At 67.1% G+C, this 23,052-nt stretch overlaps 3 protein-coding genes across 5 annotated transcripts in view; all 3 read right to left on the minus strand.

Annotated features, from left to right (window-relative positions):
- Positions 1 to 172: 172 nt before the first annotated feature.
- Positions 173 to 6,738, minus strand: WDR73 (WD repeat domain 73). The gene is made up of 8 exons (XM_037509928.2): positions 6,646 to 6,738; positions 6,231 to 6,298; positions 5,826 to 5,914; positions 5,088 to 5,176; positions 4,475 to 4,539; positions 3,623 to 3,787; positions 3,008 to 3,373; positions 173 to 2,126 (listed from the first exon to the last, which is right to left on the minus strand). Exons 1-8 carry the CDS (start codon positions 6,684 to 6,686, stop codon positions 1,891 to 1,893), a joined length of 1,119 nt encoding a protein of 372 aa, XP_037365825.1. The 5' UTR covers positions 6,687 to 6,738; the 3' UTR covers positions 173 to 1,890.
- Positions 6,739 to 7,344: 606 nt separating this feature from the next.
- NMB (neuromedin B) lies at positions 7,345 to 9,703 on the minus strand. Its single transcript, XM_037511386.1, has 3 exons — positions 9,550 to 9,703; positions 8,872 to 9,043; positions 7,345 to 7,408 (listed from the first exon to the last, which is right to left on the minus strand). Exons 1-3 carry the CDS (start codon positions 9,701 to 9,703, stop codon positions 7,345 to 7,347), a joined length of 390 nt encoding a protein of 129 aa, XP_037367283.1.
- A 2,029-nt stretch (positions 9,704 to 11,732) lies between these two features.
- PDE8A (phosphodiesterase 8A) overlaps positions 11,733 to 23,052 on the minus strand; it is a 64,974-nt gene continuing 53,654 nt past the window's right edge. For all 3 annotated transcript variants that reach the window (XM_054694708.1, XM_054694709.1, XM_054694710.1), the window contains exons 12-22: positions 21,264 to 21,341; positions 19,809 to 19,879; positions 19,535 to 19,699; positions 18,810 to 18,858; positions 18,489 to 18,642; positions 17,528 to 17,726; positions 16,205 to 16,422; positions 15,358 to 15,490; positions 14,062 to 14,229; positions 12,489 to 12,618; positions 11,733 to 11,872 (exon numbers count right to left, since the gene is read on the minus strand). In XM_054694708.1, coding sequence (XP_054550683.1) covers positions 11,766 to 11,872; positions 12,489 to 12,618; positions 14,062 to 14,229; positions 15,358 to 15,490; positions 16,205 to 16,422; positions 17,528 to 17,726; positions 18,489 to 18,642; positions 18,810 to 18,858; positions 19,535 to 19,699; positions 19,809 to 19,879; positions 21,264 to 21,341 — 1,472 coding nt within the window. In that variant the 3' untranslated portion in view covers positions 11,733 to 11,765. The remainder of the gene's footprint in view (positions 11,873 to 12,488; positions 12,619 to 14,061; positions 14,230 to 15,357; positions 15,491 to 16,204; positions 16,423 to 17,527; positions 17,727 to 18,488; positions 18,643 to 18,809; positions 18,859 to 19,534; positions 19,700 to 19,808; positions 19,880 to 21,263; positions 21,342 to 23,052) is intronic.

Genomic DNA, 23,052 nt, shown 5'->3' on the forward strand with positions numbered 1-23,052 from the left:
TAAGGCCTGTAACCCGCACCGGTGAATGTCCGTCGGGGAGAGTGGCGCGGCCAGTACTGGGGAGACCCCACCCCCAGCCCAGGGCCGAGCACCCGGCCCGGGAGACGCCTTGGAGGCGCAGCCTTGAAGCTCGAGCCGGCGCCGCCGGCCGCTGCTCTCCAAGGTGCTGCTCCCCAGTGCGCAGATCCGACCTGTCCTGCATATTCACTCCGGGGTGCGGTTCCGAAGACCAGGGGCTGGGGGCACGGGCAGTTATGCTGCCCTGTCCCCACCAGCCTCTCCATCTTTATCCCCCAGTGTGCATAATTGGCGTTTCCTCTGCTACGCAAACATCTTCGAGCTGCTCTCGTTACCCACCAGGTCAGCAGCCCTTGACCCCATCACCACACTTGTGGAGCTGCCGCCCCAGTAACTGAGGCTCAGACCACCAAGCCATGGAGAAGAGGGGCAGGAAGCCCCTTTTCTTCACCTCCATCCTGCAGGGTGAATACTCTTGATTTCCACTAGCGTTCACTCTAATGTGTGCTCTGGCTTTGCAGCTTCCAGGTCTACTTAGTGAAACCTACTTGCAAGTGGCTTCTCAAATGGGGAGGGGGAAGGAAGGGGTTTGTGCCCCGGAGCACAGCTGCAAGGTTCTCCTGTGGACTAAAGGATGGCTGCGGTGGTGGAGCAACAACTCCAGATTCCTTCAGCGCAGAGGAGCGCTTGCCACCTTGCCTATAGGATTCTAGAAGCCTCTCAGGAGAGTGGAGCAGCTTAACCTCTCAGCAGGCCTGGAAAACCCAGAGAGAAAAGCCTGGAGACCTCGAGGAGCTCTACCTGAAGGTACAAATGTTGCAGGTGAGCCTGGTGGGAGCATCCTGTGACATGGCCCCCAAGTTCTGAACAGCCCCAAGGCTGAATGTTGAGAATTCAAGTCCCCTTGTGGCAAACCCCAACACAGCCAACCAGAATTCTACTGGGTTCTCCTCTTGAATTAATGCAAAAACAGATCAAATATACTGGAATTAGACTTCGCTTACAAGTGTACTTTGCTGTACAAGTTGAAAGAACGGGGATGAAGGCAGAGAGAAAATGATTTTAATGTAGTTTCTCTTGTAAACAGTTTGGAGAGGTTTCTCTCTTGCTCAGCCTGCCTGGCTACTTTCCAGAAATGGAGGACCCTAACACACTGGCCGCTGCCGTGTCCTTTGAATACACGGCAACTCCAGAGAAAACTCCTGAGGCCACACGCCAACACCCAGACATCTGTTTTTCATCATCGCAGAAACACTGACATTGAAAGTGGGGAACTAAGGGGAGCGCTAGATGGCTCCCTCATTGAACTCTGGGCTCCAAGTTGCAGATTTCCAGACCCCACCCTGTATTATCTCGATGGTGGGTGGGGTTTTCCAGACTCCACCCCCTGAGAGGGGATGGGTGCGCACAGGAAGAGCGGGGCCTTTGGGCAGTTAGGCTGCTGGTGAGGGCTGTCTGTGGAGGAGCTGCCAGCTCGCCAGCGCAGCTTGGGCTGGAACCAATCTCTGCTCAGCTGACACAACTGGAGTGGCAGAAGGCACCAGGCAGTGTGCTCGCCTCTCTCTGCCTTCTCTCAGCGCTCCCTTGTCACAGTTTAAGTAGATCCTGTTATTGTTGTTCCTGGCTGTACCTACCTTTGGGTCACATCCTGCAGTCACGAGCATGTGGGCCATCCTCAGTGCCTGGGGCTTGTCCTGTTTCAGTCACACCTGGTTCAGGTGAATACTCAGCCTCTGCTCCCTACACACAGGACCCCTCCCCACTACAAGTGCCCCCTTAGCTGTCTCAGGAGTGGGGCCTGCTCGTAAACCTCTGTGGTCGTACACCAGTGTCCTTACACATAGCAGCGACCCCTCCTCCCAGATGCTGGTGTCAGCAGGCGGTGTCGGGGTCCACCCAGTCCCACACATGCAGAGAGGCATCACTTGCGGCTGATAACAAAGTCCTCGGTTTCTGGGGGTGCCAAGTGTGGGTGGTGACCAGCGGAGCAGTGTCCACCCCATGGCCGTCCAGGAAGATGTGACCTCTGTGAGTGAAGAGCGGTTCCACTTGGCTCCCTGTTCCACCCCAAGACGTGATGTTGTAGACCTGGACGGTCCCATCAAAACCTGAGGAAGAACCAGAGGGCAGAGTTGGAATCTCTATGGCATCAAAACAGGCGACAGGATGAGGCGCTCGTGGTGACAAGCTACTAAAAGGTCAGCAGATGCCCGTGACGTCTGTCCTGAGGGCACGTCATATCGAGTAGCTGCTGTGGGCGGGGCTGATGTCAACCCCAGACTGGCAAGACCCCTCGGACCCCCACGGCCACTGGTAGGAGCTAGTCACGTTCCCTGCCCCTCTCCCAATTCCAAGCTTCCACCTCTGGAGCCTCCAAGAGAGCCCTGTCTTTGACTTGGGGGGGAAATAGGAGCCTTTAGAGGTCACCTCAGCACCCCATAACCTACCCATGCCCACACCCACCCCTATGCTGTCTTCCTGTCACCAAAGAGCCCATCCCTCTAGACGAGCCCGGTTCTTCTCTTCTGCTCTTTCCAGGTCTTGCCACTGCCAACAAGCCAGTCATGTCTTCTCCACTGGCCTTTCAAACTCTTCCCTCCTCAGTGGTTCCTTCCTGCTATCTTTTTTATTTTCTCATTCGACTGGAAACTGCCAGGCTGGAGCCGGGCTGCCGACCCACTGGTGTCGTGATTCACGAAGCCAGGAGGCTGAGCATGCCTGAGGCCTCCCCCGTCCTCTGGCCCAGCTCCTGCTGCCCCATCTTGCTGTCTGCGGGCCTCTCCACCAGCCAGAGAACTGACCTCCCGTGGAACAGGCAGAGTCTGTTCTGCATGTGGGGGTTCAGGGACCAGGGCGAGAAGGACCCGCTGAGGACCCTGGAGAGCGCATCTGGAGCTGCTCTGGGGCAGCTTCGGGGGGCAGACAGACTATGGGGCTACCACCTCCCTCCTGTTAGTCTTGACAGACACGAAGTCCTGCTTAGCAGTACCTGAGATGGCCAAGCAGTTGTCCAGGCCTGGGGCCCAGGTCACTCGCAGCAGCTCAGGCTTGGGGCTGGGTGCGGGCACCGGGCACTGGACTGTGCTCACGGGGTGGGACAGATCCCGGGGGTCGTGGAGGCAGAGCTGCCCATGTGAGCCAAGGCTGGCAATGTGGGGCCCGGAGCCCTGGCCCCCAACCTCTGCACACCACCTCCCCCCACCAGGCCCCTCGCCAGAGCTGGGGTGGTGGCACTCTGAGGGCGCCCACTGCTGGCGAGTGTCAACTAGCCCCAGGCGGCCTGAGGCACAGCAGAAGGCGAAGGTGTCTGCATCCAGGACCTGCAGGCTGCTCAGCGCCTCGCTGTCACTGATACCTGAAGACACAGGGATGAGAACCACGTGGGGTCAGAAGGTCTGGCCCCTTGGCTGGGCTGGCTGGTCCCAGGTCCTGCCCCCAGGAAGCCGCCCACCCAGGGGGAAGAATGACCCGGTCGTCTGTACTTGCTGCCCCCACCCGAGCCTCAGGGAGCCCATGTGCCCAGTTTGGCACTGAGCATGGAACTCGGGTTCACATGTGGCCGAGCTATGCCAGAAGGGCCAGGCCAGGGGCAAGGCGGCCATACCTGACATGAACTTGGTCTTCTGGGACTCCAGGTCCACGATGCGCAGCCTGCCCAGCCTGGCCCCGTGGAGGACCGCGGGGGACGCCGCTGAGAAGATGGCCACCCTGGGCCAGAGGCCCTCCTCCTCCTCAGGCACAGCGATGGCGCCGACGTCTTTAATGACATCTGTGGGGGAGGGCGCGTTAAAGGAGGCCTGGCAGGCAGTGGTCACACGAGGCTGCGGCCGCGGGCAGGGGGCAGGGCAGGATGAGGAAAAACACGCCCCCGTGCCATGGGCACAGTCTGGAACAGTGAGCAGCACCCCGGTTTCCTTTTGAATTTGCCTGACAGCCTCTTCGCAAACGGGAGGCAACGGATCGCAGCAGGCCTCCGGCCTCCAAAAGCAGGTTCTGGCTTTTTATAGTTTTGTGGGGATTAAATAAAGGAAGAGAAAAGGAAAGGACACTCTGATGACGTCATTCACACCTTAAGTGACAAATCACAGGTACGGAGCTCCCGAACTGTTATTTCCTCCAGCACATGTTCCGTGACCTCAGCATTCTGCAGAGGCCTGCGGGTCGAGGCTGCGCTGCTGGAGGCAGTGCCTCAGAGGTGAGCTGAACGACAGGCCTTGTTGGGAGCCAGGGGCATGTGCTCTTGGGGCAACAGTCCCGAGCCCCCCGCCGAATGACCTGAGGTGGCAACAGCCGCTCGGTCACGAGGCATAGAAAGAGGATGTCTCCCCACTGTCACCTAGAACACTGAGGTCAGCACAGGCACCACTTTGCTGGGGCTACCTCTAGCTCACACTAGGGGGTGGGGGAAGGGGATGTACCAGGCTTTCCTATAACCCCACCCAACATGTCCACTCACCGCTGTCCTCGGCCACCTGCCACACCTGCACGTAAGGACCCGGAAGGCCACTGGTCACCAGCAACCTATTGAGAATGAGCAGGATGTCTCAGGCAAGACAGGGGAGCTCACTGTGCACCCCCCTCGCTGCTCACCATCTGCTCTCGGCCCACTCAGCATGGGACACCTACACACCCGTCTCAGGAAAGGTCCCTGCAGGAAGGATCACCGAGATAAGTCATCCCGTTTAACACATGGGGTGCACCCTGCTCTAGGGCAGGACCACAGCTCCCGACAGTCAGGGGCGGAGCTTCCACGTGGGTTCGTGCTTGCCTGGAAGACACCAGTGGAGGCTGCCCCAGACTCCCAGCCTGTGCTGCAGGGCTGGTAGCCCCAGTGTGTCCTCACGGGCACTCTGAGCAACTCTGTTCTTGTCCTGCAGCAACTCTGGCCACCTGCAAGGGACAGGAGCCCAGGGCCACAGGGGACAGAGACCGCCAAGCCACCAGCAAATCTTTCTGTCTCTAGATCTGTGTGAGTGTTGGGTATGTGCTGAGAGGGCAGAGGGAGGATCCCCTGAGACTTCCAGCCACTCTCTCTGAAAGGCAGGTCTGGGTCTCAGAGCCGACCGTACCTGGTGTCTGGGACGTGCCTCAGATCAAAGACAGACCTGTCTGAAAATCCTCCATGGCATACCTTGAAATCTCTTTCTGGAAATAAGCCCTAAAAGATAAAGCGGCAGCCAATCAGACAGAGTCCCCTCTTCAAAGGGGTGTTTCAGATGAGCGCAGGAGCCAGCTCCCGGCCTGCAGGAGCTATAGAAACCACTCAGCTGCAGCCGCTGCCGTCAGTACACGTCTCAGCGGCCGACACAGCAGTTTCCTTCTTTCTGGCATATCCCAAACCCCCTTCCGGGCCGTTCACCAGCCCTTCCCACTATGTCACAAGTGTCATATCCCAGGCCGTCTTAGAGTCGCCTTCTCTGGGACTCCTTCTTCAGAGAGTACTCCTTCCTAGTGTCCTGTGGGTTCATCTTCTACTCATTCCTTCAGTGTGTCTCCTGAGGATCGAGGTTCTGCCCTTGGCTATCTCCCCTTCTTCCTTATGCACTCTGTATCCACCCAGGCGATCTGAACCGCTCTAAAGGCTTTGACCATCCCATGCTCTAGTGGCTCCCTAAATCTACTTTAGACTGACCTCTCCCTCTAGCCCTTGTAAACACAGAGCATTCGGAGCACTTCCCTGTCTACATGCTTGCTTCCCCTTCTGGGCCAACCGCCTCCCCCCCAGGACAATCTCTAGGAGAGGCAGGAGCTGTGCATGCACTGAGGTGGTAAGAACAGACAAGCTCAGCATTTACATGTCAAGTTACCTGGTTTTCCTTCACAGAAAGTCTGAGAGGTAAGGTCAGGTGAAGAATCTCATTTTTTCTCAGGCTTTCATAGCCGGCAACAAAGACTCCTGGAAAAAGCAGCAGAATTAGCTGTGACAATTGCTAGAAAGATTCTGACCCATGGCTGGGTGTAGAAGTGACACCAACCCTCCAAAGCACAGATAAATTCCTCTGCCGCTGGCAGGGACCGCGGCCATGTGCTGAGGGCGTGAGAGACCCAGATCTTAAACGGGATCTTGGCGCGCAGCACAGGGAATTGCCACGAGGGACCAAGAGGCCAGCAGAGTGCTGGCCCGAGGAGCGCCGGTTTCCTCTGGCCGAGCTCCTGAGTTCCGGCCCGAGAGCGGGATTCCACGGCCCTCCGGGTCAGAGGGGGCACCGCACCTTTGTCACCGACCCATTCAAGGACTCGCGTGGCTCCCGAGAGGTCGAAGGCGTGGAAATCCCGGTACCTGCGGGCAAGCACGGGCGTCACCGGTGTCCGGCGAGCCCCCAGGCCTGCGCCCGGGCGCGAGCGGCCGGGCCGGTGAGGTCCTCCCCGAGCCCGGCCCGCCTCTGCTAAGCGCTGCTCGCGGGCGCCGGCCTCCCCGAGGGGCGGAGGGCCCCAGCTCCGAGCTGAGCCCGAGGCCGCCGCAAATAATTGCCGCCCAGGCCCCTGCGGGCCCGCGGGCGGGAGCCGCTTCCCGGCGGCTGCGGGTCGGGCCCCCGCGCCCGCCCGCCCGCCCGGCCCGCCCGGGCTCCCCCCGTGCCCGGGCCGCCAGCCCCGCCAGCCTCGCCCCGCGCCGGGCGCGCCACTCACAGGCGCAAGGACTCCACGAGCCAGTCCTCGGCGGGATCCATAGCAACGGCCGCTTCCGCCTCCCACTTCCGCCCCGAGCTTCCGGGGCCGGGGCGTGCTCTCGCGAGGAGTGAGCGCGGCCGCTGCCCGGGCGGGGCCTCACGCCGGGGCGGGGCCCAGGGCGGCGCCGGGAAGTGACGTCAAAGCGGGGCTGCCCGGGAGGCCCGCCCGGCGCGGCGAGCGCCCTGAGGCGGGGCCGGCGCCTGTTCCCGCGTGTCGGGGCGGCCGCGGCAGGTCGCCTCGCACGGGAGGGGTGCTCGCCGCCTCCGGCCGCCCCCGCGAGTCAGCGGGCCCCGGCCGGGGGCCCCTCAGAGCCCGGGGGCCGCGGGCGCCCCGGCAGAGGCAGAGGCGAGGGGCCCGCCGAAACGGAGCCGTCGGGTCGGGTCGGGTCGGGTCGGGGCCCTCCGGGGCCGGGACCAGCCGCCCTCCCTGGCCTCCCGGCCCGCCCGGCCCGCCCGCCGCCGCGCCGCAGGAGACCAGGCGGTCGCTGAGGGAACTGGGCTTTATTCACAGCTGCAGCCGGCGCGGCGGCTCCGGAGGGAGCGTCTTCCGGCCGCGTCCTGGGGAGGCCCCGGGCCAGCAGACGGCGCGGACTTGAGTCCGGGATTCACACCACTCGGCCCGCCCCGAGGCCCCGTCAGCACCTCCGGGGGGGCCGGTTCAGCGCCTCACCGCGCCTTCCCCGGCAGCGACGTCCCTTCCGCAGCGCCCGCGCCAGCTGCCTCTGCGCGGAGGGGACAGAGCGTTGGCCGCGGCAGAGGGAGCAGGTGCGGCTTCCCGCCCGCCCCGATGCCGGGCCTCCTGAGAGGCAGGCGGGGCAGGCTCGGAGCAGAGGCCGCGCCCCTCCTCGGCACTTTCTTCCCGGAGGGCCAGCGGGGATCAGAAGTGCAGCAGCCCAGCCTCCCCCTGTGCTCAGTCAGAGGAACACCAGGAGGCCAGGCGCCCGGATGGTGCTGGTGCTGTTGTCTGCTCCTCCCGCCCCCGCCCCAGCCCGGATCTCACCTCTGAAGCTCCCACCCCCACCCTAAGTACGGCTTCCTCTGGGATTCCTGTCGGGCCTGCTTATTTCCAGTCTTCAAGTCAGCAGCCCCCAGGTGACATTAAGTTACCTTCCTGCAGGCTGGACCAGCCCCCCCATCCCCCCCCCCCCCCGCTGACACCCGAGGCCGTGCTGGGAATCACGGGGGTCAAGGAAGCCGAATGAGGCTGGGGTTGGACCTTCCCCTTTCCTTCAAAGCACAAAGAGCTGGGCACAGAGGGGACACACACTGCAACGGTGCTGCCCAGGAACCCCAGGCTGCGAAGCGTCCACCTCGCCAAGAGCTCCCAGTGCCAGGCTAGTTGCTGAGCATGAGACGTGTCTCCTGTAATGCAAGCCGGTGCCCTTGCTCCCATTCCATGCACAAGGGCTATGGGCCAGAGAGGGCAGGTCACGTGTCTAAGGTCACACAGCTCCTGGGGGCTAGGTTGTGAGCCCAGGCTGCCTTCACCAGCACCTGCACTGGGGCCCTGGCACTGCCCTGGGTGCCCAGCCACATGCAACCAGGAGCAGGGCACCGAGAAGCTGCCTCTACCAGGCTGGTGACCAAGGCTCCTGCTCTGAGGTCCCGAAGCCCAGAGGTCAGTGGTTTGCATCCAGGTGTGATTTTAGGCTCTGTCCCTGACTCCCCCAAGGCCACCGGCTATGTCTTCTGGCTCTCACAGTTGTGGGGGGATGCTCAGGTGGATCGAGACCAGGGGTGCTGCTAAACTTCCTGCAGCGCAGCCCAGAACGGCCAGAGTGCCGAGGTCAGGAACCTGCCATGCGTCCCCGCGACAGGTGGGAGGGTGGGGGCACCGCTGGGCAAGGCCAGCAGGTCTCAGGCTTGGCTTCTAGCTGGCTTTTCTCTCCCTGGGTCTTGGGGTCCCAACTCTGAGCACAAGTGCATGAGGTTCGGCCAAGCCTGACCCTTGACCCTTGGGGCAGAGGTGAGGACAGCTGTGGGCCCTGGGATAAGAAGGTCCCAGTGCCACGGGGGGGGGGGGGGATGCTCAGAGGGCGTGACCACAAGCTGAGCAGCAGGGAGTCGCCTCCCTCTGAGCCCCGGGTCCCCGGGGACGCCCGGCACCTGGCTCTCTGGGGTCCACACCCATCATGCCCTGCCCTCAACGCTGGGTCCAGGGGCCGCAGGATGCGGGCTGGCTTACCTGGGGGTGAGGTGCTGGGCGGCCGGGCCCCCGCCCAGAGCCTGCTTTAGCAGGAGGATCCTGAGCAGATCATGACTCAGCTGCAGCTGCTGGCCCCTCAGGGAGCGGTGGGGAGCGGCCCCCAGCGGGACGGAGCTGGGAGGCTCCAGACTCTTCTTGCCCATGAAGTGACCTGGAAGGAGGTGGCAGGGCACAGGAGTCGGGGAGCAAGGATCCTACCCCCGTGGGAGGGTCCCCATCTGCCTGGGTGCGGGGAGAAAGAAACCTCTTTTCTCAACAAGGAGCCCGAGACCCCTGGGTGGCGGCAAAGCCTGACCCCTGGCCCCCGGGGGGCTGGCGCGGAGATGCACCGCCGGAGGGGGCGGGTGGCCAGGCTGGTCAGGGCAGGGAGGGAAGCAGAGAAGCAAGGGGGGGTGGGGGTGCGGAGGGGACATCCAGGAGGCCAGCGGCGGCTCGGGGGCCCCACGCGAAGGCGCCCCAGCCAGCGGCAGACGGAGGAGGGGGAGCCCCGGCTCTGCTTCAAGCTGCCGAGTGGCCTCAGTCTAGTCGCTCGCCCGTCCGGAGTTTCCCATCCACGAGATCAGGTGGGTCCCGGGGTCCCCCGCCCCCCCCAACGCGAGTGTGCGCCGCGGGGGGCGCGTGGAGCGGGCTGCGGGCCCCGCACGCCCGAAGACTCACCGGTGGCCCAGAGGCTGCCCCGCGGGTGCACTCGGATCCCGCCGGCTCGGCTGCGGGGCTCCGGGGGGTCCCGGCCGGGCGGGGCGCCGGCGGCCAGCAGGGCGAGGAGCAGGAGGCCGCCGAGCAGCGGGGCGCGCCCCGGCCCCCGGGCCATGCCTGCGCCGGGGTCCCGGCTCCCCGGCTCCCGCCCCGGCCGCGGCTGCGTCTCCCGGCCGCACCCCGCTTTTAAGCTCTCCCGCCGCGGCCGCCTCCCCTCCAAGCCCCCCCCCGGGGCGGGGCCTCCCGGGAGCCCGCCCGCCCCTGCCCCCCGCGCGCGCCCCGCCCGGCCCCGCCGAGGCCGCCCGCCGCTCCCCGCCTCCCGTCCAGGGGGCGCGCGGGGCCGGCCGCCTCCGGGCACCCCGCCGCTCGGCCCCAGCTCGGGGCGGTCTGGGGAGCTCGGGAGGGGTGCAGGGGGTCGCGCTAGGAAGCGCCCCGGGGCGCGTGGCCGGAGGGAGCCCGGCCCGAGGCCGTCTGGGGGTCGCGGGGCCGTGCGCGGCCGGCCTGGCCGCGCCCCTCCGCCGCCCTCGCCCTCGGGACCCGCCCCGCCCCCGCAGCGCGGACGGGAGGATGAGCTGGGGGGCTGCGGCCCACCCTGCGCGGGCCCCCGAGCCCCCGCCGCCCGCGGAGCTCGCTCTCGCCGCCTCCCCCCGCAGCCGCGCCCCGCACCCCGCGCCCGTCACCCCGGCGGGAGCCCGCGGCGCTGGCGTCGGCGGCGCCTGACCAGGTGCGAGCAGCTGCCCCGCCCCCCCCCCCCGCTCGTCCAGGCGGCCCCCCGCCCCCCCCCCCGCTCGTCCAGGCGGCCCCCCCCCCCCCCCGCTCGTCCAGGCGGCCCCGCCCCCCCCGGGCGGCCCCCGCCCCCAGGGCCGGGGCGCGCTGCCCGGGCCGTGGTCCTCGGGGCCTGGGCTCGCCGGCCGGGCCGGACGAGCCGCGGGGGCAGCGGCGGCCCCTCCCCGCGCCCCCGGCCGTCCCCGCGCGTCCCGGCCCGTCCCTCCGGAGAGCGCGGCCCCGCCGCCCGCCCTGCGCGACCCTCGCCCGGCCGGGCCGGGCCGGGCCCCCCGCGCCGCCCGCTCGCCCCGGGCCCGCCCGCCCGCGCTGCGCGCTGCCCTGTCCCCGGCCGGGCCGGGCCGCCACAGCAGAGGGGCCTGGGCTCCCCGACCGGCCGCGGCCCCCCCCCCCCGCCCGGCCGGGTCCCGGGTGCGCAGAGGCGGCTGAGGACCCGGCGGCCCGGCCCGGCCACCCGCCCGCGCCCGGGGGACCCCGCCCGGGCGGCCCTGGAGGGAGAAGTCGCGCTGCGGGCCCAGCCCGAGAAAAGGCGACACGGGAGTCCTTAAAAACCAGCCGTTTAATCTCATTCGTCTCCGGAAAAATACACGCTTGAAATGAAACCCCCGGCCCGGGCGGGTCCTCGCCCCGTCCGCGCCCCGCCCGAGCCCGCGGGGCGCCCCGTCCGGTCCGCGCTGCGGGGAGGGGATCGGACTCGCGGCGGGCGGGACAGACGCCGGGGCCGGGCCGGGCCAGGGGCTCCGCTCCCGCCGCCCAAGGCCGCTCCCCGGACCCGGGCGCGCGGGTTTGGGAAACTGAGTTACAAGCGTTGGGGGAGCCGAGCTCTGACGTCGTCGCCCCGGGCGGCCGCGGGCGGGGGGGGGGCTCTGGCTCCCGGAGAGGGGCCCGGCTCGGCCCGGACCCCGACAGAGGCTCTTCCCAGTGCGCGGCCGCCGAGAAGCTGGACGGGCCGCTCGTCCGCCCTGCGGAGAAGGTGCCGACCCGGGCCCGGCGGGCGCGGGGCCGGCGCGTCGTGTGGATTTGGTCACCGGCATTTCAAGGGCTCTTTGGTTCTGAAGGACTTTTAAAAATTCATAGAAAATACTGATCTTCTAACAAAATAAATAGAACATTTTAATCATTGATATTAATCAACGTCAAAAATTTTTTTCATCTTCTACTCAAAAGAGGAGTCGCTCCCAGCAGTGTCCCGCGCCCGCCGCGCCTCCGGGAGGCGGGAAGTGGCCAAAGCGCCCTGGCGGGGCCTCCCTGCGGCTGGCCAGAGCCTCTGCCCCGCTGACAGGAGGCGCACGCCGGCCGGGGCGCCGCTCACGTCTGCAGACCCGAGGCCGGTCCGGCAGGGAAAGGCCCGGGGACCGGCGAGGCCCAGCGACCGCGCGGGCCGGGGCGCGGCACTATTCGGGGGGCGGCCGGAGGCTCCGCAGCTTCATGTCATCCAGTCTCTTCCAGTACTTAAAGTTGTGGTCCAGGTGCCGCATCAGGTCGGGCAGGTCCACAAAGGCTGCAGAGAGAAGTGAGCCCTTCCGCGCCTGCTGCGGGCCAGGCGTCCGAGGAGAGGCTGGGGGGGGGAGCCCTGCCCAGTGGCACCAGCTGTCCAGCCTGCAAACGAGCGACTCGCTTCTCTGCTTGGGGACGGGGGTGAGCCCGTCCCGCCTGGCACCTGCCTCCTGCCATCTCCCACCTCCACATCCGGAGGGGGACCAGGCTGTTTACCCAGCAGAGAAGGGGTGCCACAGGCCTGAGCCCCAGAAGTGTGCGCCAGGGAGCCTGCAGGCTGCCTCCACCACCCAGCTGCTCAGCGGGCCTCCGAGCACCTGACACGCCCCCTTGCGGATCTGCAGCCCCCTAGACCGAGGCCCGACCCCCAGGGCAGCCCAGGTGGCCCAAGCAGGCACCGGCAGAGAACCCTGTCCCCAGGGAAGGCTACCTGGCGTGAGAGTGGAGGCCAGCCGACCCCCGGCCGTGAGGGAGGCCTGGGGAAGCCGGGGGAGGCAGACCACCCCAGGGCGGCCTGCGGGGGGCTGGTGGGAAGAGTACCAGGGCGCTGGCTCTTGGGCGCCTCAGGCCCCTCCGCAGCCCACCCCCGAGGCGCAGACTCTGCCCCGGCCAGCGCTTACCGTCCCAGGCATCGAACATGTCCGTGATGAAGTAGTCGATGAAGGAGATCTGGGACCGGGGGATGCTGCAGGTGCTGCGGTCGAAGACGGGCATCACCACGGGCAAGCCCCGCAGCTTCTCCTCGTCTGTCTGCAACGCAGAAGGGCCGGTGTTACCTGGCCAGCGCCGCCCCACGGCGCTTCCGGGGAGGAGCAGGGGCAAAGGCCGCCGGGGTACAGTGCTGGAGCCCAGCAGGCCCAACTGCCCCACTTCCGCCCCAGTGGGGTGTCGCTCTAGCGGGGAGGGGCTGCGGCGTGTCACGCACACTTGAGTCTGCAGCCTCGAGGCTATGAATGTCCCCGCGGCCAGGTAAAGGCCTAGTGCTGCTCGGTGGCCTCTGTCCGCTTGTGCCTTGATCTGGTGTGTCCGGCGACTGCGGCGTGTCGGAGTCTCCAGCGCCGCGCCGCCACCGCCTCTCGCGTCCACCTTCGCGCCGCTGCACCCTGCGGCCCTGCCGGGCGCTGGTCCGCAGCCCCACCCGCTCTGAGGCACCCGTCTGGTGATGCTCTCTGGCTCTCCCCACCGCGGTCAGGGTGGCCGCTCCCGTCTGCACTGGACCTGCCTGCTCTGACGCTCCCGTCACTTCCCGGGCGTCAGCCGCGCAGTGACTCGGGCGTTGCTGTCAGTCTCTGCCGTGTCCTGCGTTCTGGTTCCTTCTTTGTTCCTGTTCTTCCCGTGGCCTCTGCACACATCACAGCCCCGCCAGGTGTGCACTGCCAGGGCCTCCGGCGGCGCCACGCGCAGCCTCCTCTGCATCTCCGAGCGCGCTGACGTGTCCTGTCAGACTCGGGCCCCTGGGCTCGTGCATGCACCCCGAGGCCCGTCCTGCTAGGACAGCCGAGTCTCCGGGTGGGTGTGACGTGTTCGGGGAAATTAAGACGAAAAGAGATCATAGCTCGGGTCTGTCTGGTGCCACCCTGGGCTTGCGGGCGTCCGGACGTGGCCTGCGCTGCACGTGGCTGGTGGCATCCATCGGCCCTTCTTTGCTGGGTGTGGGTGTCGATGCCACGTGCTCTCAGGACGTCCCCAACGGGTGCGGGTTTCACCCCGCGGCCGCCCCTACAACACCTGCTGTCGGCGCCCGTCTTCCGGCCTCGCTGCTTCTGCTGGAGGTCAGGGACAAGGGTCCCGCCATCTAGCGAGGGCCGTGTCGCCCCTGTCCGGCTGCTCAGTCCTTCTGTCTGGGCTGGGGCGTTGCCTGGCTCGCGGGGTCAGGCCCAGCTGGCAGCGTCCACACGCCCTTCCCCGTGTCAGGAAGCTTAGCTACTGCGCAGCCTCCTGCGGGGCTGTCCCGTCATGGAACCATCACGGCTTCTAATTTTTTTGACCCAGAGAGACCAGCTGACGCCGGGGGGCAGCTGACACCACAGTAGCGGCGTGAGTCCCTGTGGGAGAAAACCGCCAGCCCGGGCCGCACCTCCAGGAAGAGGCTCTGCAGGAGGCCGCTGCCGCGGGTTCTCAGGCGAGGAAACTTGCAGAATGCCCGACCAGCGAGCTCCCCGACCCAGAGGCGGACCGGGCCGGCGGCCTCACCTGTGCGAAGTACTCCTCGGAGATGCGGGCGGCCCACTCGACGCACTGCTCCAGGGGCCGGCAGGGGTTGGCCACGTCGGCGCACTTGATCAGCATGCGCCTGACCAGTGCCCGGTTCTCGGGCGTCCTGAGCATGGCGGTCACGGCTTCCTGCCCCTCGCGCGTGTCCTGCAGCGCGAGCAGAGTCAGAGTCATCGGGATGGTCCCTCGGGCTGAGCCCGGTCTTGCCAGCACGAGCCGCTGCTGGGATCTCCCAGTTCAGGGTCTCACCCCACAGCGGAGGACCCTCCAGCTCTGAGCCCTTCAAAAGGGCCAAGGGGCTCGCGAGATGCCAATAGGGGGCGCTCACCCCCTCCCAGCGCTGCACCCCTGGGTCCGTCTCCCCTGGCAGCCACATGGGACTCAGAGGGACCTGCGGACACTTGAGCCAGACCAGTTCTCCTGTGCCCCCAGGAGAGTCTCAGCCCGGGCGTGGGCCCTCCAAGAGGGGAGCTGGGGTGCAGGGCGCTGTCGGGGACGGGACAAGCAAGGCTGCGGGCCCTGGGTCTGGCCCCGCCTGGGTGGGTGGTGGCTCCCGGGGCCTGGCTACCTGCTCTCCTGGGGAAGGCCAGGGTGCCGCCCCAAGGCTGCTCTGGAGGCTTCCTGCGCTGTGTCCACTGCCAGCCAGCTCAGCGCCAACTGCCACCCTCCCCCCGCAGCACCATGACTGGCCTTGGGTGGCACTGGGCATTCATGTCCAGGCGCAGAAATAACCTCAAGTGTGGGCAACGTGAGAAAGCTGACCACCGAGTGCAGCTGAGCCGGGAACTGCCCACCCAGACAGGAGGCCAAGCCTGTGAGGAGCGTGGCCTCCTCCTGGGGCGTGGGGTCCGCTGAGCAGCAGTCTGTGTGAAAGACCAGCTGATCTGCTGGGGGCAGGGGCTGCTGGAGCCTCTGCTGACGGTGCTGGGAGGAGGCTGCAAGGAGGCGACGTAGCAGAACAGGGCCACGTGGAGAGCGAGGTGACAGGATGGGGCAGACACGCGTCCCCCAGTGCTACACCCTCCTCAGCCAACAGGCCCCGTGTGGCAGTGCGCCCGAGGCCAGCTTCCCCCAGCCTGGGGTGGGCTCAGCACTGCCCCTCAGCTGTGGCCTCTGGCCCTCTTGCCTGAGGAGTGGTGCCCTGAAGGCCTCACCTCCAGAAATGTGGGCCACTGCGGGTCCTCCTGGCCCCACCCTCTGTGACACGGCCCCAGAGGCTTGGGGGTAGCCCAGCGCCCCAGGGGGGGTCCCCGCTCCTCGGCCCCTCCACCTCACCCCGTCCTTCTCCAGCGCCGCCAAGGGCTTGTTGATGCTGTTGACGAACTTGCTGACGTGCTCGAAGTGCCTGGTCATCTCCGTGGCCAGCACCATGTCGATGATGCCCTGGCGCAGCGCCCGGTACTCGTTCCTGCCGGGCAGGGAGTGAACAGAGGGGCTGACCTGACAGCCGGGCGGGCCCTGCAGCGAGCGGCCCGGCCAGCGCAAGGGCACGGGGAGCCGCTAGCCGGGCCGTCGCGGGGCCTGCTCTGGGGCCGGAAAAGCCGCGCCCAGCGCAGGGCAGAACCCGAGGCCATTGGGTGCCAGAGGGGCTGCCGCCACCTCCACCTGTTTCCGGGGACATGAGGCCTTTCATGAGGAATTCAAAAGGTGCAGCGCGTGCAGGGGTCGGCCCCTGCCCCCGGCCGCCCCGCTCCTCCCGGGACACAAGCGGAGGTCGGTCTCGCGTGTGTTTTCTGAGACGGGGGATGTGCCCACAGGCCAGCGTGAGTGAAACGCCACTGAAACGGTCTCATGTGGCCAGGGGTGGGGGCGTCTGTGAAATCGGGACTCTCCTCCTAGAGCCCCTCAGAGCCCCTGGGTGCGGGCGGATGCTGCTCTGGCCTGCGGCTCAGCGTCGAGAAACGGAGCTGGGCCTTCGGTGCGGTGCCGTGGGGACGGTCACCTGAGCCCGGGCCCCTTTTGTGCCAGACCCTGGAGAGGCCGATGGTGGCTGCCCAGGGCCGGGGGGTGGCCTGGGAGCGGCTGGAAGCCAGTGGGGACGAAACCTGACCGCGGTGGTCTCAGCTGCAGCCGTGACCAGCCCGAAGGCCGGCGGCCGCGCCCTCGCCCCCCGAGCCCTCACCGCTCCATGTTCTTGAAGATGTTGCACTGGTCGTCGCCCATGGTCAGCCGGAAGGCCAGGGCCGCGTGGTGGCTCTCCAGCACGGCGGTGTCGTTGTAGAGCACGGCCAGCGGGCTGCCCGCGTTGCACAGGAAGGAGTTGGTCCTGCCGGGGTGGTCCACGTCGTGGATGGTGGCGGCGATGAGGGCGGCGGCCTCGTCGACGGGGTCTAAAGTTTGCTGAAAATAAAGTCTTCTCAAGAACTGGGCGCAGCCTTGGAGGCGAAGAGGCCTCTGCTGTCTCCGCCCTGCCTGCAACTCCAGGGTGAGGGACAAGGTGCGCCTCAGCACCCCGAGGGTGCAATCCTCAGCCTCAGACACCTCACAGGCTCCCAGACTGCAGGGTGTCCTCAACAGACGGCCACCGCCACACCTGCCTCTCCTGAGCTCACAAAAGGCCCCAGCGTCGAGGGTGAGGCCAGCGGGAGCCATAGCAGCGCGCGCCACACTCCTGCCCTCGCTCCTGCTGTCCTGCCACCTTTTCAAGCGTCTGAACAGGCTCGTGTGTGTGAGCTGCATCCTTGGAGGGTGGGGTGCCCACCTCATGAGGGTGAGGAGCCTGGGGGTGCTGGTACGCGTGCAGAATGCCCGGCAGCCGTCGCCTTCTCGTCCCCAGACACAGCCAGTGGCTGGCAGAGCCAAGCACCCCCTGGCACAGGGGGGCCAGTCTGGCTGCCTCAACAATTTCCCTAACAAGATGATTTACATGAGCTTTCGCAAAGCCCGGCCCGGAGTGGCCAGCTCTCCCCAGGGCCTGTACCCTCCCCCTGCCTTGGGGAGGAGCTGCAGGTGGAAGAGGGGCCACCTGACTCTGGAGCCCCAGGAAGCCCTGAGGGATCGGTGCCCCTGCTGCCACCGCCTGGCTGGGACAGGCCCTGGGCTACAAAGGGAGCTCAGGGCCTCCTGGGGTGCAGGGCACAGGGTGCGCTCTGCAGGGCCAGCTGTCGCGCCTGGCGGGGGCAGCCTGCAGCTGCACAGCACGTCGGCAGGAGCTGCAGACGCTCCAATGCTGAGCTCTGGTTCAAGTGGCCAGACGAGGCCTGGCCTGGGGCCGGCGCGTTCCTAGGAAGCAGAGGGGTCAAGCTCTCATTGTGCACCGGCTGGGTGAGGAAGGAGGGGCCGGAGGGGATGGCAGCAACAGTGGGCGGGTGTATCTGGGGTTCAGAGTGAGAGCCCCAGAACTGCCCCATGTGGCTGCCTCCTCCGGCCAGGGCGGCCTTCCCGCAGGCGGCAGGCGCTGCAGGTCCCCGGTCCCGCCTGCAGGCCAGGTGCACACTCGGCTCACCTTTATCCTCTCTTTGCAGAGAAAGTAGGCAGTGGCGTGCAGCACGTCGGCAGAATGGGTGGAGTTGTGGTAGGGGTTGGAGGAATGGTAGTTTGTTTCGATAATTTGTAACCACGACCTCAGCGTGGCCTCCGAGCAGTTCAGGAATTCGCAGACTCTGAACCGGGCAAATGTTTTGAGGCCAAGATAAACCAAAGGCCTGCAGAGAAAACAACCCACAGTGTTAAAAGAAAGCAAAGGTGGCAGCCACGCGCAGCGGCCCGGGGCGGGTGCAGAGCCAGGCAGGGCAGCCGGGCAGGCGCTGCCTCTGAGCTGCTGCCCTGTGGCCACACCAAGCTAGGCCTGAGCAGGTTCCAGCCCCAGCCTCTCAGCTCTGGTGGGGCTGCCCCCTCCCCTCCGGATCAGGTGGCCCTGGGAACAAGGGGTCCTCAAGTCCATGTGCTCCCAGCTACTCTTGCCCCTGGCCTCGCTGGCCGGATGGCCCCAACGACAGGTGAGCCAGACATGTCACGTGCTGCCGTCTGGAGGGGGGACAGTGCAAGGAGCTCCCCCGAGAGCGGCCAAGTCAGGCCTGTGACAGGACGTGCTGTGTGGACATGAGTGTGCAGACGCCCGAGCGCCACGGGGGGATTCCTCCTCCGTCCTCGCGGGGGCTGGGCACGGGGCAGCAGGGCTGGCCACCCGAGGGCCGTCTGCTCTGACCGGGCTGAGACCCGAGGAGACCCCCACGCCCAGCGGCGCGCGCTCCTGCCGCTGCCATCCGCTCGCCCTCCCAGCCAGCCCCGCACAATCATGGCCCAGGACGGCTGGACTTGGGGCACCCGCACGGCCACCCCCAGTGCCCAGGCCAGGCCAATCACTGCCTTCCAGCACAGGGCACCTCCCGGCGTCACTGCCTCCGTGGAGCGAGACTGCCCAGCTGTCCCTGGCTCCTCGCCAGGCCCAGCTGCTGCCCCCCCACCTTTTATGGGTGACGGTCTCCAGCTCAAAAATATTGAAGTCCCAGCACCCCTCGTTTTCCATGGCCCGAGCGATGGGTGGCGGGATGTCGTCGTGCGGGGAGAGCGGGGCGAGGACGGCGCCAGCGAGGTGCTGCAGGCCCGCGAGGCGGGCGTCTGGGGAGAGGAACAGGCTGCCTTGGGAACAGGCCGGAGTGGGGCTTTTACGACGCGGAGAAACTTAGGAGAGAAACTATGTGAAAACTTGTACTTGAAACCTGTTCGTCAGCTGCGCTTGACTAGAACGCGAGCTGCTGACGTCAACAGACACAGCGGAGACTTACTCTTCGTTGAGAGGAAGTGCTCGTTCCCCGACAGTCTTCGTAACCCATCCTGACCGAAACCAAGGAAACAAGAGGAAAGTTACGGCTCCTTACGGGGCCCCAGAGGCAGCGAGGGGCCCTGGGGGCAGGTCGGGGTGCGCAGCAGGGACAACCCCCGCAGCCCACTTCCACCCTTTTCTTGCCTTCCTCACCCTGGGGGACGCCCCAAGCTTCCTCTAGAAAACGAGGTTCTTCTGGCCTGAGCCGCCCGCCCCAGGTGGCTTGGGGGAGAGCTGCTCCCGGACCAGCCTCGGCCGCAGCCGCTGCCCCAGGGGCCTCCCCCCACCGCCTGGCATGTCTGTCACGGCCCAGAGGAAGCAGGGGTGGCGAGGGGATGTGAATTCTGTTTCAGAGCAGAACAAAAGGTGCGAAGGCCGAGGTGCCCCCTGCTGTTCCTCAGCGCCCGGCATGAGGCTGTGGGTGCCTGCTGGAGACCAGCCCTGCCCGGGGCCTCTCTGACCAGTCAGGGCCGAAGGACAGTCTGCTTGGTGATTTGGCTTGGAACGTCTCAGGTTTTTCTCCCCCAATTTTCAACATTTTCTAAACTAGAGTTGATTTAAATAACCTGCAGGTGGGGCTGGCTCAGGGGGGTGGGGCCGCGTCCTCGGGTGCTCTGAGAGGTCCCGGGGCAACACGCGGGCCGCTGAGCTGAGAGGGGCTGTGCCTGCGGCGGGCCAGACACTCACCGACACGAGGCCCCCCACGAGGTCACTGGCGTGAGGGTCGTCCTCCTTGGCCCCGAACTGCGGGGAGTACAGCTCGGTGGTCCTCAGGATCTCCAGCACCCGGTCCAGCGCCTCTGTCACGGGCATGGGGCTGCTCTCCTGGGCCGCGCTGATGATGTTGATCACCTGAGCGGGGGCGGGCCAAGCATCAGCGGGGGGGGGGGGGGGGTCCCGGAGACGACCAGGCCGCACACCTGGGAGCGCCTCTGGGCGGCCAGAGGCCCTGCGCACTCACCTTGGTGATGGGCGCCTCGATGGTCATGGAGTGGATGCGGGCAATGGACGAGTGGCGTCGCGGGGTGCCGGCTGTGGAGAGGGGGCGAGGGGTCAGGCTGTGGCCGGGAGGCGCTCAGGACCCCCCAATTCGAGCTGGGTGGGCAGCGCCCAAGCCGCCTTCTTCAGTTCTAGGCACTGGAAACAGCCCTCAGGTGGGACTCCACGGCGTGTGGAGAGCAACAGGACGCGTCCGGCCCCGAGCTCAGACAGCGCTGCCTCCGCGCCTTCACGGTGAGGCTGTTGGGACACGACTGGCCGCCACTGCGCAGGGAAGGCTCCGGGATACCAGGTGGCTGTGGCCTGGGCGGCAGGAGCCATGACAGGACGCACCCTGGCCCAGACACGGGGTTCCTGTCCAGCATGGGCGGCCCCCAGGGGTGGGGACGGTGAGGTGCACGCCAGGAGGCGGCAGCGCCTCGGCCAACAGCGGTACCCGCCTGCGTGCGTGGAGACTCAGTTCCTTGGGGCCCGGGGTCTGGGTAGCGGCGGCAGCACAAAAGCCTCCACACCAGGCTCTGCCTGTCTCATGCCAGGCCAGTGCTGTTTACCAGCGAGGGAGGGGACCACAGCCGGGCTCCAGCCACTCCCATTTGCCGACCTCAGGCCTGGGCGCACCTCCACGCAGGGTGCTCGGGGTGTGCGACAGCCCTAAGCAGATGGGTGCAGACGCCTGGGAACTGGGGGTGGGGTTCGGCCTTGATCAGAGGGCACAGCAGGGCCGTAGGCTCCACCCCAGCTGCGCAGGAGGGTTGCAGGGTCGGTCGGCTGATCCAGGCGGGAGGGCGGGCGCGCTTTCTGCAAGCAGGCGGGGTGCGGCCACAGGGCTACCCAACTGTCCAAACGCACTGACCTGAACACTCAGCACCTGGGTCTGACTACACGGGGCAACCAAGGACAAGACATGAAAAGGTGTTAAACTCCTAAACGTGCAGACGTGGATGAAGGCACCCACGGGAACAGGAGTGACAGCGCGTGACGGCACGTGGTCAGGCGCCCACACCCTGCTCGGCGGACAGCAGCGCGGGTGGGGGGTGTCGTGGCGTCACGTGGCACCAGAAGGCGCAGAGGAGATGGGCTGTGCCCCTTCTGGGGGCAGGGCCCGACGTCCCGCAAGCGGGGGGCGTGTGAGGGCAGCACGGGGTCTCCCTGTGTGACCTGAGCTGCCACTGGCAGGGCCCCTGTCCCCCCCAACATGCAGCCAGCACCACCTCTCCAGAGGTGCCCTCACATTTTCAAACATTCCAGCTCCCTCCCAGAGGCGGCCCGGCAGCTCGGCCACGCGGTAGCGTGGGAGGTCCCTGGGCGATGCGTCCGTTCTCCCCTCCCGACTCCCTCCCGGGGCTCAGAACGGAGCCGGGGCAGGGTGAGCGCCACTGGGCCCCGGAGGACGCCCGTTCTGGTCCCGGTCACCTGCCTTCGCTTGCTCGAGAGCCAACGGCCTTGACGTCCAGCGAGCTCTTCCTCCTGTCCTTGTGCTTGCCGGGCGTGTGCTCTGCAGGGAAGGAGGCCGCCGTCACCGCTCACGCACCGGGCTGCCGGCGCAGCGTATTTTGGAAGCCAGAGTTGAAGAGCTGGAACAGCCTTTCGGAGGCCACGGACCAGGGCATGAGGCGCTCTCCCCGCACGCCGCCTGGGCGCCTGGGACGCGCTCCCGGCGAGCACCCCCAGAAGAGAGCGGCGCCCCCATCACCTCCCCGGGGATGAGCGAACAGCGAGAACTGGCCAGCAGCCCCTCGCCAGAGGAAAAGACCCGGTGCCCGGATGGGGTGGGGCTGCCCCGGAAAGGCGGACCCGACGGCTCGACCCCTTCTCTGGGCTCCTCGCAGGGCCCTCTGACCCCCACCCCTGCCGGGCCTGCTTTCCTGTCCCTCACACCCGGAGGGTGTGCGCCCGGAGCCCCTCCACTGCCCCAGTTCACAGACGAGGAAACTGGGGCGCCCCAGGCCCAGGGAGCACGGCCTCACGGGACCCTCTGCCTCGTCTTGGCTTCCCCACCCGGGGTGCCTGCTCACAAGCGGGATCCCCGCGCGGGCCTTCCGTCCCCTCCCCAGGGGCCCCGACAGACCCCCTGGCTGCCCCCAGGGACTCGGCTGCATCCTCACCTGTCTGACTGGCCCTGCTGCTGGGCCAGCGACGGCCCCGCCCGGCTGCTGTCCTCCCGCTGGTCCCCCCCGGCTCCTCCTCCTCCCGCCTTTTCCCAGGCCCTCGGGCCTGCCTGGCTTCTCAGAGCAGCCTCTGGAGGCCTCAGCCGCCGCCTGTGCTGCCACCCGGCCCCCGCGCTCCTGCGCAGCGGAGCAGACCCCTCGTCCTGGGCGCCCCCGGGCCACGGCGCCAACTCACCGTCTCCTCCGGGGCAAGAACGGCGCGGACACCTCGCTGGGGCCCAGGCACGCCAGTCCCCGGGGCGGGCAGTGTCACAACACCCCCCCCCCCGCCACCCTCTCCCAAAGGCAGCGCGGGGGCCCCCCGCTCAGCGGAAACCCCATCATGAGCCCTGCTGCTTCCAGGGGGCCTTGGCCCGCGGGCGTGCGCTGTTCAGGCTGGGCCCCGTGCGAGAGACAGCCACCTCCACAGCCCCCCAGTCAGGGGTGCCCCCTCCCCCGCAGGCACCACGGGCCCAGCTCAGGAGCTGGAGGCCGAGTTGTTGGCCTGCAAGGGCACCCCAAACCCACCCTGGCAGGGAGGCCCTGAGAGCAGCTCCCCTTCTGATGGCACCGGCTCCCGCCTGCCACTGTGAGGCCCACGCCTGGCGGCGCCCATCTCGGGGGAGCCCCATCTGCCCCCTTCCGGGAGACCCAGAACGAGCTTCTGGCCTGGGCAGCCCCCACCCCCATGCACGATGGGTGCTCCCCCAGCCCGTGAGGTCTGGCCCCTGCACACTGGGATGCCCATCCTCTGGGGGCCTCCGGAGGGGCCAGCTGGTCTCTCCCGGTGGGCCAGGTCCTGCTGCAGGAGGAGGCGGTGTGGCTGGGGGAGGCGGCGGGTGTGCAGGGCGGGGAGACTGCGGGTCTCTCATCTTCTGGCCCTGGGCCCTTCCGGCTGGGATGCGCTGGGGGCAGGGATGGTTCTCCACACCGGGAGGGCGGAAGGGAGGGGAAGCTGGGGTCTACTCCCCACCAGACGGCAGGCCCCTCAGGAGCCTCAGCCTCTGAGGCCCAGGCCGGGCACCTGCGATGTCCCGTTTCCCTCACTCTGCTCACGGG

The sequence above is a fragment of the Talpa occidentalis genome, unplaced genomic scaffold, assembly GCF_014898055.3.
Source record: "Talpa occidentalis isolate TD23 unplaced genomic scaffold, MPIMG_talOcc4v2.1 talOcc4.14, whole genome shotgun sequence".
Taxonomy (NCBI): Eukaryota; Metazoa; Chordata; class Mammalia; order Eulipotyphla; family Talpidae; genus Talpa; species Talpa occidentalis.

Bases quoted from the DNA above. Each gene is read 5' to 3' on its own strand.
- WDR73 (XM_037509928.2), bottom strand. From the start codon at position 6,686: ATGGATCCCGCCGAGGACTGGCTCGTGGAGTCCTTGCGCCT. The intron at 5,177-5,825 runs GTAACTTGACAT...TTTATCTTTTAG, and splicing joins TTTCTGTGAAGGAAAACCAG to GGCTTATTTCCAGAAAGAGA. The intron at 3,374-3,622 runs GTATGGCCGCCT...CTGTGTCTTCAG, and splicing joins GAAGACCAAGTTCATGTCAG to GTATCAGTGACAGCGAGGCG.
- NMB (XM_037511386.1), bottom strand. From the start codon at position 9,703: ATGGCCCGGGGGCCGGGGCGCGCCCCGCTGCTCGGCGGCCTCCTGCTC. The intron at 9,044-9,549 runs GTGAGTCTTCGG...ACCTCCTTCCAG, and splicing joins GGGCAGCCTCTGGGCCACCG to GTCACTTCATGGGCAAGAAG. The intron at 7,409-8,871 runs GTAAGCCAGCCC...CCCTCCGCGCAG, and splicing joins GCCCAGCACCTCACCCCCAG to AGGCAGCTGGCGCGGGCGCT.